This window comes from Grampus griseus (assembly GCF_964374135.1).
Source record: "Grampus griseus genome assembly, chromosome: 2".
Classification (NCBI taxonomy): domain Eukaryota; kingdom Metazoa; phylum Chordata; class Mammalia; order Artiodactyla; family Delphinidae; genus Grampus; species Grampus griseus.
The window spans coordinates 115,733,723-115,751,520 of NC_139018.1; the positions used below are offsets into that span (position 1 = coordinate 115,733,723).

General features: G+C 39.7%; 1 protein-coding gene across 2 annotated transcripts in view; it reads left to right on the forward strand.

The window, feature by feature from the left end:
* Positions 1-4,054: 4,054 nt before the first annotated feature.
* REC114 (REC114 meiotic recombination protein) overlaps positions 4,055-17,798 on the forward strand; it is a gene marked incomplete at both ends in the record, with an annotated part of 96,485 nt that continues 82,741 nt past the window's right edge. For both annotated transcript variants that reach the window (XM_082647600.1, XM_082647601.1), the window contains one exon: positions 4,055-4,213. In XM_082647600.1, coding sequence (XP_082503726.1) covers positions 4,055-4,213 — 159 coding nt within the window. The remainder of the gene's footprint in view (positions 4,214-17,798) is intronic.

Below are 17,798 nucleotides of genomic sequence, written 5' to 3' on the forward strand. Positions count from 1 at the left end.
TGTGCCATCTTCTTGCATGTGACTATATTATAGCTAAACGTATGAAGGCAGGGAACTGTCTGCCTTGTTTGTCCCTGTCTTAGTTTGGGTTCCCCCAGAAGCAGACCCTGAGACAAAAATTCAAGTGCACGTAATTTATTTGAGACGAGATCTCAGGCAACGCTGGTAGGGGAGGGAGACAGGGAAGAGAAGTTAGCCAAAAAAGAATCATCACCAAGCAAGTTACATCATGGGTAACTAGAGCCTGATCCCACGGGTGAACTCTGGGGAATGGGGTATTACACAAATCTCAGAGTTGTCCACTTGAGAAGTGAGGAAATTGGGGTATGTATATGCCAGTTTCCATCAGCCATTGGTTGAGGGCTGTTCCTGTGTAATATTAATTTTATATCCATATAAGAAAATGAACCTTAATTTTTACTTCACTTTATACAAACAATTTAATGCAAGGAGGATCATATGTAAAAGACAGAACTATAAAGTTTCTAGAAGAAAGCATAGGAGAATATGTGTACAACCTTAGAGTATGCAGGGATTTCTTAGGTAGGACAAAAAAAGCACTAAAGAAACCCTGAAAAATTAATAAATTGGACTTCATTCAGAATTAAATACTTCTGCTCTTTGGAAAACATTAAGGAAATGAAAAGGCAATAGAATGGGAAGAATATTTTCTATACATATATCTGACAAAAAACTTGTATTTAGAATATGTAAAGAACTCCTACAAATCAGTAATGGCAAAAGTTTTGAACAGATGCTTCATGAAATAAAATACACAAATAGCCAGTAAGCCATTTGAAATGGGGCTCAACATTATTCATTATCAGAGAAATGCAAATTAAAACCACAATGAGATACCACTATATATCCACTAGAGTTGCTAAAACTGAAAGGACTGGATGATGCAAATGTCAGCAAGGACAACTGGAACTCTCATATTTTGCTGGTGGGAATACAAAATGGTACAACCACTATGGAGAACTCTGGCAGTTTTTATAGGGTTAAACATATCTAGCTCTAGAAACTAGCAATTTCACTCAATAGTTATTGAAGATAAATGAAAGCACATCTCTACAAATAAGACTGGTACAGAAAAATGTTCATAACAGCTTAAAAGGCCAAACAAACAGAAAACAACTCAAATGCCCATCAACAGGTGAGGAACAAATCGTGATATAATCACACAATAGAACGCTTATTCATCACTAAAAAGGAATGAACTACTGGTACATACAACAACATGGATGAAGCTAAAAGACAAAATAACACTGAACAAAAGAAGCAGATATAAAAGAGCATATTCTGTATGGTTTTATATATATATTAAATCCAGAAACAGGAAAGCTAATCTACAGTGATTAAAATCAGACAAATGGTTGCCCTTGGGAGTTGGAGACTGACTGGAAGGAGGCAATCCTAAGGGAACTTGGGGCTTTTGGAAATGTTCTGTATCTTGTTTGGATGGTGGTTACATGAATGTATATAGGTGTCAAAACTTGCCTAATCGAACATATAAGATCTATGCTTTTTATTGTATAAAATTACACCTTAATATTACAGATTTCTCTTTAACAAAGAAAACACAATGGCCATTAAAAACATGGAGTAATTTGCTCAATGTTCTGTCTACCTCCCCGTCTCGCCCCCAGACACTAGATCATATGCTTCAGGAGGGCAGTAGCCACATCTGTTTTGTCATCTACTATATCCCCGGCACCTAGTACAGTGTCTGGGACCTCTTGAAAGCTCAAGTTACATTTGTTAATATCATAGGTTTTTAAGAGCCTCTGTGCACTGAGCTGTGGCTTTAATCTCCCTTTGCAGACGTGATCTGTTCTTGGCAGACGTTGGTGGCCCCAGAAGCTTGAGCACTGTCTAGGAAGGGAGCTTGCAGGTGGGAGCCCAGCAGGACCCTGGGTGTCCTTGGGCACTGACAGGGTCCCAACTGTGAGCACCATCTGCTCCTGTGAAGGGTTCTGACAGCATCCGCAGCCCTGGATCTGGAAGGTGAGCGCCTCTGAGACCGAACGTCAGGCTCCCATTCCCATCCTCCTGCCTATAGGGAGCCCACGGAAAGTCACTTTAACCCTGCAAATAGAAAGTACCCACAGTGTACCGCTTTGTAATTTACCAAGAAATTTCCCACATATGATCTTATTTTATCCTCCCTAGGACCCTGTAAGGTGGGTATTTGCTAACCCTGTTTCACAGAGAAGTTAAGTGATATCCCAAGGTCACACAGCTGGCAAGTGCTGGAATTGGGATTCAAACCAAGTTTCTAACCATTTACTACTATATTAAATACAGTACTACTGTGTCATTTAAGGATCTTCAGAAGCCATTTCTAAAATCTGACCCCTTCAAGCTCTACTGGACTAATGGAAAGATAACTAAAATATATCCCTTGTCTTGAATGCAATTTATTCTACATGTCCCTCAAAGATTAGTCTGCCTGGACCACCATTATGAGAGTGTCACTCCCCTATGCCAATTTTCCATGCTCCTCACCATCTACCAAGTAAAACTCACTCTCCTTAGCTGCTGTTCAGTGCTCTTCTGCCTAACTCACCTTTGTAGCCTCATCTTCCTTAAAATCCCTTGCATTCTGGCTGGTTATGTCACTATCCTCATCTCTGCAACTTTGCTCCTCAACTTGCCCTCCATTTGGAATACCAATTTCTTCCATCTTCCCTTGGGATGCTTTTTCTCACCTTTCAAGTTAGGACTGAAATGTCACTGCCATTCCTGTTTGCGGACTTTTACCCTATCTGAATCCTTAGAGCACCTTTCACTTGGCATTAACTGTCAGGTATCATAGGTACCTCTCTTTGTCTTTTTTATTAGATCCTGAGGTCCTAGAAGGATAGATGCTGCCTTACCCATTTCCATAACCCCTGTGGTGACTAACATAGTTATATACTGTAGATATTTAATGGTGCTTTGTTGAGTGAATAAATTACCACTTCTCCAACCATTGTCTATACATTTAGTACCCTTTGAAATGCATGGTTTTAAAAATTGTTTACATTTTAACTCTATTAGTTTGGTTAACATAGCTTCCATCTTCCATACACAATGCTTCTGATTTGACACAAACTGGACAGATACCCAAATTCTTTGCAAGTGGGGTGGACACATGGAGAGATTGCAGAGTCCACAGTTCTACTCTGGCTGTGCAACCTTATACAAGTTGCTTCTACTATCAGGACATTATTTTGCCTCCATCTATTCAACGGGGGTAAAAATCTCTGTCTTGCTTCTTTAATTTACCACAAGGTTATTGAGAGGAGAAATGAAATAACAGGCGTAGAAGTGCTTTGTTGATTATAAATCACTCAGGCCTGTCACTGAGTTGCACCTGCTTTTGATTGAGGTACACCTTTCACTGTCGGCAACATCCCACCCATTCTCTACCTTCTTTAAAAGAGAACTTGCCCGTCTGGGGGGAATATGTCTAGCGGGCTGCAGGATGATGAGGAAATAACCCTACTTCCTGAATGGTGGGTGGAACTGGGGCTGTGCTGCGGTGGGGTTTAAGTGAGCAGCGCCACTGTCATCTGAAAGTCTTCTGTGAGGAAGGAAAACACACTTGTCCAGACAGCCTCAAAGAGCCGGCCTAGCCCCAGCACGTAGAAGTTACAGGGAGTCGGCCAGTTTTCCCAAAGGTCTCAGAGCAGCCGGACAATGACCTGGGCTGCCTGAGGGAAGGGGAGGGCCCGAACGAGCAAAGGCAAGACCAACTACCATTTATAAGCGTCACAGTCCCACTTCAGGATGGAAGTCACCATCCTCACTTTGTCCAGCACGACGAGAAGACGCCTAAGGCCCACCGCTACGACTTTAACCCCAAGAGCACCGCCCCCAACCCCTACTCCCCTCCAACTCTCCCACCCCGCTCCTCCTCACCCCGCTCCCCGTTCGAGTCTCCGGGGCCTGTCCATTGGCTTCCACTCTTGGGGAGGGTGGGCCTTGGATCACCTCGCTTTCTGATTGGTTAGTTGAGCCGATTGGCAGGCACCAGCGAGCTGCGGCTGCGCTAGCCAGGAGGCCGAACATGGCGGAGGCGGGAAAAGAGCACGCGGGTTTCGGGCTCCCGGGAGGAGGTGCGGCACAGTGGCCTCTGCAGCGGTATGCCCGCTTCATGCCCTCGGGCACTGGAGAGCCACCTGGGCCTGGCCAGGAAGCTGGCACAGCCTCTTCCCCAACATGGAAGGTGAGGCCTGAGGGCGGGAAGGGCCGGGAGGCTCTCACCCACCGCGGGGAGGGAGGGGAGGCTGTGGCCTGGTACCTGAGTGCCATGCCGAGAGCCACGGCGACAGAAGGAGAGGACTGATAGGGGCGGTTAGCCGACAGCTAACGTAGGAAATACGTATAATGATTGGAACCCAGTGCATTCTCAAAATAATTATGCAAGGGAGTGGTAAACATTCATATATTCGACAGATATTTACTGAGCGTCAGTTATGTGTTAGATTTTATTCATTGTGCTCGGGGATGTATATCAGTGAACAAGGTATAAATGATCCCTACCCTTGTTTGTTTTTAGTCTAGTGGAGGACATAGTATTTATGCAGATACTGTATAATTATGTAAACTAGTTTCACCTCCCTTATGTGGAAGGGAGGGTTGAATAGTCTTTAATCAAGTTGTCTTTCTTCAGGCAGCCAAGCGTCACACAGAAGAAGGACTAAATTTGAATCCTAGCTTTGCCACTGAATTTCTGTGACCTTGGTTAAGCTACTTATTCTCTCTGTACCTTATTTACCTTATCTTAAAATAGGGATAATAATAGTATCTACTTGGTAAGATTGTTGTGAGCACTGATTAAGTTAATATATATAAATCACCTGAAACAGTGCCTCATATAAAGTTATGTAAGGGTTTACTGATATTATCCTTTTTTTTTTTTTTTCCTGTCCTGGTGATATGTTTTAATGCCATGGGTTGCTGATCATTCAGTTCCTTTTGGTCTGGCTTGACTATTGGATGTGGACCCTGGGGTTTTGGATTGTGCGTGTGTGTATATGTTGGTGTGGTTTGGGCAGCAGCGGGTAGGAGAAAAGTAAAAGAAAGAGAACAATTATTCCAGGTAGAGGATGCAACGTGTGCAGAGGCCCTGCACCTGGAAAACCTCAGCATGTGTAATGTGCAGACAGAAAGAGTAAGGCTGGTACTTAGAGAACAAGGAGACTGATAACATGGAATGAGGTTGTCTGGAGAGGTAGGCAGATGCCTTGTGAACAGTGTCCTAAAACCAATAGGAAGACACTGAAGGATTTTAAGTTGGAACATTTTCATCTTTGAAAGTTCACTCTGGTTGAAGTGTGGAGACAGAATTGGAGAGGAATATGAGTAGAGTCAGGAAGATCACATAGAATGCTTTTGCAGTGTGGCAGGCACGAGATGGTAATGACTTAGATGGGAGGGCAGGGGTGAGAGGATGGCAGTAGAGATGGGGAGACCGGGCATGTTAAAGCTATATTTTGGAGGCCAAAATGACAGGACTTGGAGATTGATTGGGTATAAGTGGTGAGAGTAAACAACTTTTGGGTTTCTGGCAGGATCAACTGGGTTGGGAAACATTGGAAGAGGAACAGTGAAGGAAAGATCCAAGACTTCAGTTTCAGATGTATTGGGTTTCAATGTGTTTATGCAGCATCCAAGTGGGGGTATTGAATGGGTAGTTGGGTATGCTGGTCTAGACTCAGAAGAAACATCTGGGCTGGAGATGTAAATGTGTCATCAACACGAAGGTGACATTTATAGTTATGAGATGATACGAGATTCCAGGACCAAGCCCCAAGGTAGGTCAGGAGGGGACCGACTTCCTAAAGAAGATTGGCAAGGGACAGAGAGTTGGGAGGCACCCAGGAGAAAGCAGGTCCATCAAAGCTACAAAAAGTTACTTCAAGAGGGAGAGAACAATTAACTTTGTTGAATAATGCCGCAGAGTGAAGGATAATGACAACTAAGGGGTGTCCATTGGATTTAGCAACATGAAGTTCCTTAATGGTCTTTACCAAGAGAAGTTTCAGTGGAGTGAAGGGGGTGGCAGCTAGATAGGGGTGGGCTGAAGAGTGACTAGTAGGTGAGGAAGTGTGGCCAATGTGCGTGGACACCTCTTCTGAGAGACTTGGCTGTGAATGTGAGTAGAGATGGGGCATAATGAATTGTTCACCAAATCTAGACTGTTAGAGCTAAGACCATTAAAAAAGGCATTAAATACTTAGTTGTACTCTTGTGGAACATGGTAACCTGAGAAATTGTATAGGCTGCAGATGCAAAATGGGGTGAATAAAGAGTTAAATCGAAGAATGACTAATCTATAATAGGATCTTGTAAAACAAACTGGGAACGTTTGAGGACATAATTAATTTTTGAAACTGCCCAACAGGTTCCTTGATACCTTCTCTTAACACCCTTTAAACCCTTTCACCTCAGGCATCTTTGTTGGATGCATGGCCTCAGATGCAACTGGGTAACTATTAGATTCCTATATTGCAACCCAGAGGCCAGGGACATTGACCATCCTAAGGAACTGTTATTACTTTTTTTCCCTTTTCTTTGCAAAGCTCTTCATAATTGCTTATAAGGAGCGGCACTTCTCAACAGTTTTCTGATGTTTGGCATAAAGCCACAGCTACAGTGACAAGGGATGAGGTTTGGCTTTTGCAGTGCTTTTGAAAACTGAACATTTGTACCTTCCTTTGAATCTGTGCCGAACCATCCTACCTGCTGTGATCAGTTTCAGCCCAGGTCTGTCATTTGGGGAGGGAAAAACGAAAGAGAAAACAAGATTTGTTCTATTTTATGAGTTCTGTGACTATTGTGCAATAGTAGTGATAAAAGATGAGCCATCTAAAGAGCTTCACCAAGTCCCATGTGAATTTCTCATTTTAAAAATATGTGGTACCTGCAGTAAAAAAATATGTGTTAGGTAAAGCATAAAAATATATTATTGTGGAGAATAGAGTCATTCTGGGCTTTTTTTTCTCTAGGGGACTTTTAAGTTCAACCTTGAAATCTATTTTGAGTTTTTTCATTTTTTCCTGAAATTGTGGGGACAATCTGATTTCCTGGTACTGTTCTATATAGTTGTTTAATTACAGAGAAGACTTTCATCACAGTGGCTACATGCTAAGGCAAAAATGTTGACTTAAGAGAAAAAATGAATAGTACAACAAGTCTAGTACTTCTAAGACTTGAAGTCCTAGTTGAGAGGTAAGGTCAAGTCTAAGACATCTTATATATAGACTATGGAATGTATATATTGATTTATTTGTCTGAGTTGAATTATTATGAAAAGTTACTATCTGTAGATAAGTTAACCACAATTTGGAAGCAAATACACTTTTTGTAATACTGTAAGAAAAAAAAAGTGAAAAAAATCAACAGTTTAGAACTGTGTTACTCAGATGTCAATGTGCATGGAAATCACTTGGGGATATTTTTGAAAAATGCAAATTCTGACTTAGTAGGTCTGGTATGGGCCGTGAAATTCTGTAGTTCTAACCAGCTTCCAGGTGATGCTGCTGCTGTTGGTCCAAGGACCAAACTTTGCGAGGCAAGAGTGTAGAAGACCTTGAATGAAATGGGCAGCCCTATAGTAAAATTAATAAAATGAATTTGTGGAGTCATGAGGTAAGGCAATCAGATTCATAATGAATATACAAACATTTTATTAATAGGGTTAATATTTAAACCGTCTGTCATTTAAGTGGAATGAGCAAATGAAATACATCTTGAACTTGATTTTAATTCCTTACATCTGTTAGCCCAGCCTTTCTGAAAGGATTATCGTAATAACAGATTGGTCCATTTTATGTATTTTATGGCTGAATGTAATTTAGTTTACTAATTTGAGAATAATTTTGAAAGGTGATGTTAATTGCAGGTTGCTTTTATTTATTTTAAAAACGTCTTTATTGGAGTATAATAGCTTTACAGTAGTGTGTTAGTTTCTGCTGTATAACAAAGTGAATCAGCTATATATACATATATCCCCATATCTCCTCCCTCTTGCGTCTCCCTCCCACCCTCCCTATCCCACCCCTCTAGGTGGACACAGAGCACCGAGCTGATCTCCCTGTACTATGCGGCTGCTTCCCACTAGCTATCTATTTTACGTTTGGTAGTGTATATATGTCCATGCCACTCTCTCACTTTGTCCCAGCTTACCCTTCCCCCTCCCCGTGTCCTCAAGTCCATTCTCAACATCTGCGTCTTTATTCCGGTCCTGCCCCTAGGTCCTTCAGAACGTTTTTTAAATTTTTTAGTTTCCATATATATGTGTTAGCATATGGTATTTGTTTTTCTCTTTCTGACTTATTTCACTCTGTATGACAGACTCTAGGTGCATCCACCTCACTACAAATAACTCAGTTTTTTTCTTTTTATGGCTGAGTAATATTCCACTGTATATATGTACCACATCTTCTTTATCCATTCATCTGTCAGTGGACACTTAGGTTGCTTCCATGTCCTGGCTATTGTAAATAGAGCTGCAATGAATATTGTGGTACATGACTCTTTTTGAATTACGGTTTTCTCAGGGTATATGCCCAGTAGTGGGATTGCTGGGTCGTATGGTAGTTCTACTTTTAGTTTTTTAAGGAACCTCCATACTGTTCTCCATAGTGGCTGTATCAGTTTACATTCCCACCAACAGTGCAAGAGGGTTCCCTTTTCTTCACACCCTCTCCAGCATTTATTGTTTGTAGATTTTTTGATGATGGCCATTCTGACTGGTGTGAGGTGAAATTGTAGTTTTGATTTGCATTTCTCTAATGATTAGTGATGTTGAGCATCCTTTCATGTGTTTGTTGGCAGTCTGTATATTTTCTTTGGAGAAATGTTTATTTAGGTCTTCGGCCCATTTTTGGATTGGGTTGTTTGTTTTTTTGATATTGAGCTGCATGAGATGCTTGTATATTTTGGAGATTAATCCTTTGTCAGTTGCTTAATTTGCAAATATTTTCTCCCATTCTGAGGGTTGTCTTTTCGTCTTGTTTATGGTTTCCTTTGCTGTGCAAAAGCTTTTAAGTTTCATTAGGTCCCACTTGTTTATTTTTGTTTTTATTTCCATTTCTCTAGGAGGTGAGTCAAAAAGGATCTTGCTGTGATTTATGCCATAGAGTGTTCTGCCTATGTTTTCCTCTAAGAGTTTGATAGTGTCTGGTCTTACATTTAGGTCTTTAATCCATTTTGAGTTTATTTTTGTGTATGGTGTTAGCAGGTGTTCTAATTTCATTCTTTTACATGTACCTGTCCAGTTTTCCCAGCATGACTTATTGAAGAGGCTGTCTTTTCTCCATTCTTGCCTGCTTTATGAACGATAAGGTGAACGTTTTTTGTGCATGGGTTTATCTCTGGGCTTTCTATCCTGTTCCACTGATCTATATTTCTGTTTTTGTGCCAGTACCATATTGTCTTGATTACTGTAGCTTTGTATTATAGTCTGAAGTCAGGGAGCCTGATTCCTCCCGCTCTGTTTTTCTTCCTCAGGATTGCTTTGGCTATTCGGGATCTTTTGTGTTTCTAAACAAATTGTGAAATTTTTTGTTCTAGTTCTGTGAAAAATGCCATTGGTGGTTTAATAGGGATTGCATTGAATCTGTAGATTGCTTTGGGTAGTATAGTCATTTTCACAGTGTTGATTCTTCCAATCCAAGAACATGGTATATCTCTCTATCTGTTTGTATCATCTTTAGTTTCTTTCATCAGTGTCTTATAGTTTTCTGCATACAGCTCTTCTGTCTCCTTAGGTAGGTTTATTCCTAGGTATTTTATTCTTTTTGTTGCAGTGGTAAATGGGAGTGTTTCCTTAATTTCTCTTTCAGATTTTTCATCATTAGGAAAAGTGATATTTAAGAATGCAAGAGATTTCTGTGCATTGATTTTGTATCCTGCTACTTTACCAAATTCATTGATTAGCTCTAGTAGCTTTCTGGTAGCATCTTTAGGATTCTCTATGTATAGTATCATGTCATCTGCAAACAGTGACAGCTTTACTTCTTCTTTTCTGATTTGGATTCCTTTTATTTCTTTTTATTCTCTGATTGCTGTGGCTAAAACTTCCAAAACTATGTTGAATAATAGTGGCGAGAGTGGACAACCTTGTCTTCTTCCTGACCTTGGAGGAAATGGTTTCAGTTTTTCACCATTGAGAACGATATTGGCTGTGGGTTTGTCATATATGGCCTTTATTATGTTGAGGTAAGTTCCCTCTCTGCCTACTTTCTGGAGAGTTTTTATCATAAAAGGGTGTTGAATTTTGTTGAAAGCTTTTTCTGCATCTATTAAGATGATCATGGCTTTTCTCCTTCAATTTGTTTATATGGTTTATCACATTGATTGATTTGCATATATTGAAGAATCCTTGCATTCCTGGGATAAACCCCCACTGGGTTTTATCCCAGGATAATTGATCATAGAGTATGATCCTTGATCATGGTGTATGATCCTTTTAATGTGCTGTTGGATCCTGTTTGCTAGTATTTTGTTGAGGATTTTTGCATCTATGTTCATCAGTGATATTGGCTTGTAGTTTTCTTTTCTTGTGACATCTTTGTCTGGTTTTGGTATCAGGGTGATGGTGGCCTCATAGAATGAGTTTGGGAGTATTCCTCCTTCCACTATATTTTGGAAGAGTTTGAGAAGGATAGGTGTTAGCGCTTCTGTAAATGTTTGATAGAATTTGCCCGTGCAGCCATCTGGTCCTGGGCTTTTGTTTGTTGGAAGATTTTTAATCACAGTCTTAATTTCAGTGCTTGTGATTGGTCTGTTTATATTTTCTGTTTCTTCCTGGTTCAGTCTCAGAAGGTTGTGCTTTTCTAAGAATTTGTCCATTTCTTCCAGGTTGTCCATTTTATTGGCATATAGTTGCTTGTAGTAATCTCTCATGATCATTTGTGTTTCTGCAGTGTCAGTTGTTACTTCTCCTTTTTCGCTTCTAATTCTACTGATTTGAGTCTTCTCCCTTTTTTTCTTGATGAGTCTGGCTAATGGTTTATCAATTTTGTTTCTCTTTTGAAAGAACCAGCTTTTGGTTTTACTGATCTTTGCTGTTGTTTTCCTTCATTTCTTTTTCACTTATTTCTGATCTGATCTTTATGATTTCTTTCCTTCTGCTAACTTTGGGGTCTTTTTGTTCTTCTTTCTCTAATTGCTTTAGGTGTAAGGTTAGGTTGTTTATTTGAGATGTTTGTTTCTTGAGGTAGGATTGTATTGCTATAAACTTCCCTCTTAGAACTGCTTTTGCTGCATTGCATAGGTTCTGTGTTGTTGTGTTTTCATTGTCATTTGTTTCCAAGTATTTTTTGATTTTCTCTTTGAGTTCTTCAGTGATCTCTTGGTTATTTAGTAGTGTATTGTTTAGCCTCCGTGTGTTTGTATTTTTTACAGACTTTTTCATGTAATTGATATCTAGTCTCATAGCATTGTGGTCAGAAAAGATACTTGATACGATTTCAGTTTTCTTAAATTTACCAAGGCTTGATTTGTGACCCAAGATATGATCTATCCTGGAGAATGTTCCATGAGCACTGAGAAGAAAGTATAATTTGCTGTTTTTGGATGGAATGTCCTATAAATATCAATTAAGTCCATCTTGTTTAATGTATCATTTAAAGCTTGTGTTTCCTTATTTATTTTCATTTTGGATGATCTGTCCATTGATGAAAGTGGGGTGTTAAAGTCCCCTACTATTATTGTGTTACTGTCAGTTCCCCCTTTTATGGCATTTGCCTTATGTATTGAGGTGCTCCTTTGTTGGGTACATAAATATTTACAATTGTAATATCTTTTTCTTGGATTGATCCCTTGATCATTATGTAGTGTCCTCCTTTGTCTCTTATAGTAGTGTTTAATTTAAAGTCTATTTTGTCTGATATGAGAATTGCTACTCCAGCTTTCTTTTGATTTCCATTTGCATGGAATATCTTTTTCCATCCTCTCCCTTTCAGTCTGTATGTGTCCCTAGGTCTGAAGTGGGTCTCTTGTAGACAGCATATATACGGGTCTTGTTTTTGTATCCATTCAGCCAGTCTATGTCTTTTGGTTGGAGCATTTAATCCATTTACATTTAAGGTAGTTATTGATATGTATGTTCCTATTACCATTTTCTTAATTGTTTTGTGTTTGTTATTGTAAGTCTTTTCCTTGTCTTGTGTTTCCTGCCTAGAGAAGTTCCTTTAGCATTTGTTGTAGAGCTGGTTTGGTGGTGCTGAATTCTCGTAGCTTTTGCTTGTCTGTAAAGGTTTTAATTTCTCCATCAAATCTGAATGAGATCCTTGCTGGGTAGAGTAATCTTGGTTGTAGGTTCTTCCCCTTCATCAGTTTAAATATGTCCTGCCAGTCCCTTCTGGCTTGCAGAGTTTCTGCTGAAAGATCAGCTGTTAACCTTATGGGAATTCCCTTGTATGTTAATTGTTGCTTTTCCCTTGTTGCTTTTAATATTTTTTCTTTGTATTTAATTTTTGATAGTTTGATTAATATGTATCTTGACGTGTTTCTCCTTGGATTTATCCTGTATGGGACTCTGTGCGCTTCCTGGACGTGATTGACTATTTCCTTACCCATTTTAGGGAAGTTTTCAACTATAATCTCTTCAAATATTTTCTGAGTCCCTTTTTTTTCTCTTCTTCTGGGACCCCCTATAATTCGAATGTTGGCGTGTTTAATGTTGTCCCAGAGGTCTCTGAGATTGTCCTCAATTCTTTTCATTCTTTTTTCTTTATTCTGCTCTATGGTAGTTATTTCCACTATTTTATCTTCCAGGTCACTTATCAGTTCTTCTGCCTCAGTTATTCTGCTACTGATTCCTTCTAGAGAATTTTTAAAATCATTTATTGTGTTGTTCATCATAGTTTGTTTGCTCTTTGCTTCTTCTAGGTCCTTGTTAAACGTTTCTAGTATTTTCTCCATTCTATTTCCAAGATTTTGGATCATCTTTACTATCATTACTCTGAATTCTTTTTCAGGTAGACTGCCTATTTACTCTTCATTTGTTTGGTCTGGTGGGTTTTTACCTTGCTCCTTCATCTGCTGTGTGTTTCTGTGTCTTCTCATTTTGCTTAACTTACTATGTTTGGGGTCTCCTTTTTGCAGGCTGAAGGTTCATAGTTCCCGTTGTTTTTGTTGTCTGCTCCCAGTGTGTAAGGTTGGTTCAGTGGGTTGTGTAGGCTTCCTGGTGGAGGGGACTAGTGCCTGTGTTCTGGTGGATGAGTCTGGATCTTGCCTTTCTGGTGGACAGGACCATGTCCGGTGGTGTGTTTGGGGTGTCTGTGAACTTATTATGATTTTAGGCAGCCTCTCTGCTAATGGGTAGGTTTGTGTTCCTGTCTTGCTAGTTTTTTGACATAGGTTGTCCAGCACTGTAGCTTGCTGGTCATTGAGTGGAGCTGGGTCTTAGCATTGAGATGGAGAACTCTCGGAGAGCTTTCGCCGTTTGATATTACGTGGGGCTGGGAGGTCTCTGGTGGACCAATGTCCTGAACTCGGTTCTCCCACCTGAGAGGCTGAGGCCTGACACCCGGGCAGAGCACCAAGAGCCTGTCAGCCACATGGCTCAGAAGAAAAGGGAGAAAAAGAAAGAGAGAGAGAGAGAATAAAATAAAGTTATTAAAATAGAAAAAAATCATTAAAAACAGAAAAGTGATAAAAAGAAAGAGAAAGAAGAGAGCAACCAAACCAAAAAACAAATCCACGAATGATAAAAGTGCTAAAAACTATACTAAAACAAAAACAAAAGCAAAAAACGGACAGTAAGAACCCTAGGACAAATGGCAAAAGCAAAGCTATACAGACAAAATCACACAAAGAAGCATACACATACACACTCACAAAAAGAGAAAAAAGAAAAAAATATATATATGTAAAAACAATTAAAAAAGGAGGAGAGAAACCAAATCAATAAACAATCTACCAATGATAATAAGCTCTAGATACTAAACTAACATAAAACCAGAAACAAGTTAGATGCAGAAAGCAAACCCCAAGTCTACAGTTGCTCCCAAAGTCCACCACCTCAATGTTGGGATGATGCGTTGTCTGTTGAGTTATTTCAGAGATGCAGGGTACATCAAGTTGATTGTGGAGAATTAATGCACTGCTCCTGAGGCTGCTGGGAGAAATTTCCCTTTCTCTTCTTGTTCACAGAGCTCCTGGGGTTTAGCTTTGGATTTAGCCCCGCCTCTGCATGTAGATCGCCTGATGGCATCTTTTGGGAAGTGTGAGGTCTTCTGCCAGTGTTCAGTAGGTGTTCTGTAGGAGTTGTTCCACATGTAGATGTATTTTTGATGTATTTGTGGGGAGGAAGGTGATCTCCCTGTCTTACTCCTCCACCATCTTGAAGGCACCCCCGCAGATTGCTTTTCAATTAAAGTTTTACCACGTTTTTCAGATTCCAAGGATTTCTCAGACATGCCCTAATTGGTTGAACCTGACAACTTCTTATTTTTTCCTTTCAAAGGGAAAAAAATCCTTTAATTTTTATAGAAGGAACTTAAAATAATTGCCCTACTTAGAAATTAAGAAATACAAAATGAAGTTTGTACTTGAACTGTTAAATGCAGATTCAACATAAGATATACTTTGGGTCCTCTTAACAGTGTCCTTTTTTTCTTTATATTCCTTGTGCCTACATATTACCTAGCATATGATAGGTGCTCAGTAAATGTCTGAGTGTGTGGTAACTTTTCTGAACTTTTCTTATGATAGTGTGCTAATTATGATATGATAGCTACCATTTATTGTTTACTTCAGGATATTTCTTATAGCAGCCCTATGAAGTAAATATTATTATCCCGTTTTATAGATAAGGGAACTAAAACTCAGAGAGGTTCAGTGGCTTGCCCAGGAACACAGATAAGAGAGAATTCAGACCCTGTTTTTCATGCCTCTAAAGCTTGTTCCTTTAACCACTATGCTGTTTGTCTTAGAAGTGTTAATATTTCATTCGGGGAATAGCAGTTCAGTTCTGTAGATGAGGACTTTTGAGATTAACACACAGGGTGAAAATGATAAAAATGGTTGTAGGGTTTTTTTTAAGGAAAATTTAAGATTCAGTAAAAGCCCAAGAAAATTATTTTTGAAAATAGTGAAGTAGTAGTTCTTCTTTGCATACCTGGTAATTTTTGATTGGATGCCTGATATGAATTTTACCCTGTTGGGTGCAGGATATTTTTGGATTCCTATAAATATTCTTGAGCTTTTTGCTGGGATAAGTTATTTGGAAACAGTTTAATCCTTTCAGGTCTTGCTTGAGCTTTGTCAGGTGAGAGCAGAGCAGCATTTGATCTAGGGATCATTTTTTCCCACTCCTGAGGCAAAATTCTTCAGCATACGTACTCTACCCAGTGTCCTTAAATTATGAGGTTTCTCACTCTGGCTGATAAGAACAGACCCTATTCCCTGCCCTGTGTAAGCGCTCAGGATTGTTCCTTTAAGTCCTTTCAGGTGGTTTTTTGCCCAGCCTCTGGTCATTTGCTCACACACGTGTGTATGCTGAAGATTTGAGGAGGGATCTCTCTTGGTACAGCTCTCTCTTCTCCGGTATTCTGGCTTGCAAGCTCTAGCCACTCTGACCTACCTGGACTTGGCATCTCTCTCCCCTCTACTCAGGGACCGCTCACCAGGTTCTGTGCTCCTTCTTCTTGTACGTTGGCCTGGAAACTTTCCCCAAGAAGTAACTAGGGCAACAGTAAGGCTCACCTCCTTTGTTTCTTGTTATTTCTCAGGAATCATGTCCTTTATTACTTGATATCCAGTGTCTTGAAAACGTTGTTTCCTCTAATTTGTCCAGTTTTTAGCTGTTTCAGGCAGGAAGGCAAGTTTGGTCCCTGTTACGTTATGTTGGCCAGAAGTGGAAGTCCATAGTGGGTCATTTAATCCTGTCCCATTTTGTCATTTTCCACTTCAGTTCATCAATTCAACAAAAATTATTAAATTATCTATTTGGTACTTGGCATTTAGTTAGGCACTGGAGAAGCTATGGAACTGTTCTTGTGTTTCATCACAATCTTAAAATATTGGGGCACTTGAGCACAGGATTACAAAAATATGTAGGGTCTGATCACTAGAGTGGTGTTTCTCAAAGTGTAGTAGGCAGACTGCTTTCCACAGTCCCTTGGGGGTGCTTGTTGAAGCTGCAGATTCATGGTTCTTGTGCTAGACCTAATGAATCAGAATCTCTGAGGGTAACTGTCTAGGTGATTCTTATGTACTGCAGTCTGTCTTCATGCCCCAATTCTGAAGGAAAGGTGGGGGAGAGGGAACAATTGACAAAGTAATAGTGATACTATTTAATAATTTATGAAGTATTTTCATAAACCTCTTCACACTAATTCTCACATTTAATAGCTCTATTTAGATCTAATTACCATTTTATATACAAGAAGCTTATGCCTGGCTACGTTAAACAGCTTGCCAAAGGTTTACATAGGAGTGGAAGAACTGATTCTAAAAGTTTTGTCTTCCTCAAGCCATTCTGCTGTACACTGCTGCTACTGACAGTGGTATCTTCTCTTATGAAGATGTACAGGTGTCAAGAGTTACTATTCTTTCATGCAGCTTGCTTTTTTAAAGAGTTAACAGGTTATGTTGCTTTATCGATTAGGATTAAGATTGGCTCTGAGTAATAGAAAATGCAAAATAACAGTGGATTAAATAAGATGCAAGTTTATTATTCACATAACAGTACAGGGCTGGTATGACACTCCACAGTGTCAGGAAATGAGGATCCTTCTATTTTGTTCCTCTGCCATGCACGGCCGTGGTCTCATAGTCCAAGATAGAATTGATATTCTAGACAGCCTGGTGGAGGAAAGGATGAAGAAGTAGACAAAAGATTCACACCTGCTGTCCCCTAAGGAAGTTTCTGGTAAGTTGCCACATGACACCTCCTCCTGTAGTCAGAACTTAGAGCTGTGGTCATCTTAACTGTGTGGACAGCTGGCATATGTAGTCTGAATTCCATGAGATCATGTGTCCAGCTAAAAATCAGGGGTTCTATTACCATATAAGAAAGAAAATGTTTATTGGAGAACAAGAGAACAAGTCTCTTCTGAATCTGGAGACTGCTAAGAAATGAAGGCTTATTCCTGGGGGCCCTGGTTGGAATTCAAAAGGCATTTCTAATAGCAACAAACAAAAAAACTTATTTAGAACATAATTACTATATGTCAGTACCTAGAATGGTGATTGGCAGATATCCCCAAATATTTATTGAATGAATGAATCAAGGTCAGGTATTCTGGTTAAGTATCTGATTTTGCATTATGTCATTTAATCTTTCTGATGACCCCATAACGTAGTTATTACTATTTTTATTTTTAAGTATACTTCTAAGTTGCAAAACAAGGATTTGATCCTAAATCCATCTGATTCCAGATGTCTTTTTTAAAGTAATAGTCATTGGTGGTGTTCACCAGATATACTAAGATTGCATATCCCTGGCCTCTTTGAAGTTGTGTGTCATGTGACTGGTTTTGGCCAGTGAAATGTGAGCAGAAATGACCTATGTCATGGACAGGAGCTTTAGGAGCCAGTGTATGATTCATTGTCATCTTTCTCTTTGCTACAGTGTTGCAGGTATCTGCCGCTCTGTCAGCTTAGGTCCTATTGTGAGAAGGATGGGCAGTGTGAGGTAGAGTGGGAAGACAGGTAGAAGGAGGATGCATAGGTAGTGTGAGTGAGAAATAAAACCTTTGCTTTGGGGGGTTGTTAATTTCTACCGCATAGTCTAGCCTACACCTGACTGATATAGAAATCATTTTTATAATTGTTATGTTTAATTGAAT